General features: G+C 36.7%; 1 protein-coding gene across 1 annotated transcript; it reads right to left on the reverse strand.

The window, feature by feature from the left end:
* Positions 1 to 211: 211 nt before the first annotated feature.
* LOC110031174 (L10-interacting MYB domain-containing protein-like) lies at positions 212 to 909 on the reverse strand. The gene is made up of 2 exons (XM_020734253.1): positions 793 to 909; positions 212 to 727 (listed from the first exon to the last, which is right to left on the reverse strand). The coding sequence occupies exons 1-2, from the start codon at positions 907 to 909 to the stop codon at positions 212 to 214; spliced, it is 633 nt and encodes a 210-aa protein (XP_020589912.1).
* Between the last annotated feature and the right edge of the window lie 702 nt (positions 910 to 1,611).

Consider the following 1,611-nt stretch of genomic DNA (forward strand, 5'->3'; position numbering starts at 1 on the left):
GATGGAATAGAACAACCAGACATATGAATTATAATTGGAAAATAAATAACTTAAACATCATTTGAAATGAAAATAAATCAGTTTCATAAAAAAGACGAACAACCACAAATGAAAAAGTCTACTATGAGGAGTAATCATAGATGGAATGAAGTGCATCAGTCTAGTATCAAATCGTAAACAAACACAATGTGAACTAATGAGGAGCTAAACTTCACAAATCACGACGGTTACAATAATAGCGTATGTATTCCAGTCGTCGCTCTTTGCTCAATGCTGTGAAGAAGTCTCGGTGGAGGGAATCACGAAAGAGGTCTACAGCAAAGTAGAAAAGATCACGATCCCCTGTAAATTCTGGATCTTCTTCAAGAAGTCCAATGACCTCATGAACCGAGGTTTTTTGAACTCTGTGAGGGGCATCATTAGATGAGTCCACTAGGTATGAGAGCTGCTCCCTCATAGATGCAGGTCCACTCTTTCTCTTGCATTCGTTCCGGGGGCGCTTCGCACGATTGTTGGATTGAATTTCAAGTGGCTCAACACTGCGAAATTCTGCAGAATCATTTGATAATTCCACGGCCACATTCTCGGGGGTTGTTTCAAAAACTGTTTGGCTAGGGGCAGCTGAATATTTCCCTGTAGCTACCACCCCACCAAACATCATTTGTAACTTGCCCTCCAATTCTGATTCAATCTCAGCCAATCTGAACTTCTTTGCCGCAGGAACAATCTGCAAAAGAGAATGAATGGTTATTAGAGCCACCACTCCTCTGACGCCTCAATTGTTCTATTCACCGAATCCCATCCAAATCCAGTGGAGCCACGCTTCAAATCATTCAACAGTTTCCAATCTTTCTTAAGCTGATTCCATTTATTCGTTAATTGGAGTCTATCATATTCCCTACCTGTCATCTCCTTGAATTTGCTAACGATGTTATCCCAACCTTCCTTATTGAAAAATGTCGAAAATTATTGAAAAATGTCGTTGGCCTATTTCCCTTATCAATTTCACATATGCATAGGTCACAAAATATAAATTTGGTGTCCTCCCAAAGTGCAGGAGTGGCAACCTTTTTATTTTTATTAGTCATGCTAATAATATCACAAAAAAATAACATTCAAGATGAATTAATATAACGAATTTAAACATTGCTAAACAAATGAAAAAATAAATATAAACACGTTGCAAGCAATAAACCAAATAAGAAATTTAAAGATAAGGGAACACATGAATTTACGTGGTTTGGTCAACTGACCTACGTCCATGGGAAACAAATGAAATATTTTATTGAAATACTAGCTGAAATTTTGAAACATATCAACAAGGACTCCTTTGTTATACACATAAGCACAACTTACAACATATATACAATATATAAAAGGTAACTTCTCATTAGTTCTCTTCCTTAATGCAGCCGCAATGTTCTCACCTCCAACTACAGTAACAATCAAAAATTGAAAAATAACAGAAATTCGGATCATAGGAGTAATTCTTGCGGTGGAAGTCATGAATTGCAAGCAAGAAATAAAAAAAATTACAGGTAGAAGAATTCTTTCAAGCACTTTGACACATGTTCAGCAAACAACTAATGGATTCCAACATAGAAGGAATCC

This window comes from Phalaenopsis equestris, unplaced genomic scaffold (assembly GCF_001263595.1).
Source record: "Phalaenopsis equestris unplaced genomic scaffold, ASM126359v1 Scaffold000782, whole genome shotgun sequence".
Classification (NCBI taxonomy): Eukaryota; Viridiplantae; Streptophyta; class Magnoliopsida; order Asparagales; family Orchidaceae; genus Phalaenopsis; species Phalaenopsis equestris.

Bases quoted from the DNA above. Each gene is read 5' to 3' on its own strand.
- LOC110031174 (XM_020734253.1), bottom strand. From the start codon at position 909: ATGACAGGTAGGGAATATGATAGACTCCAATTAACGAATAAATGGAAT. The intron at 728-792 runs GTGAATAGAACA...TCTCTTTTGCAG, and splicing joins CTGGATTTGGATGGGATTCG to ATTGTTCCTGCGGCAAAGAA.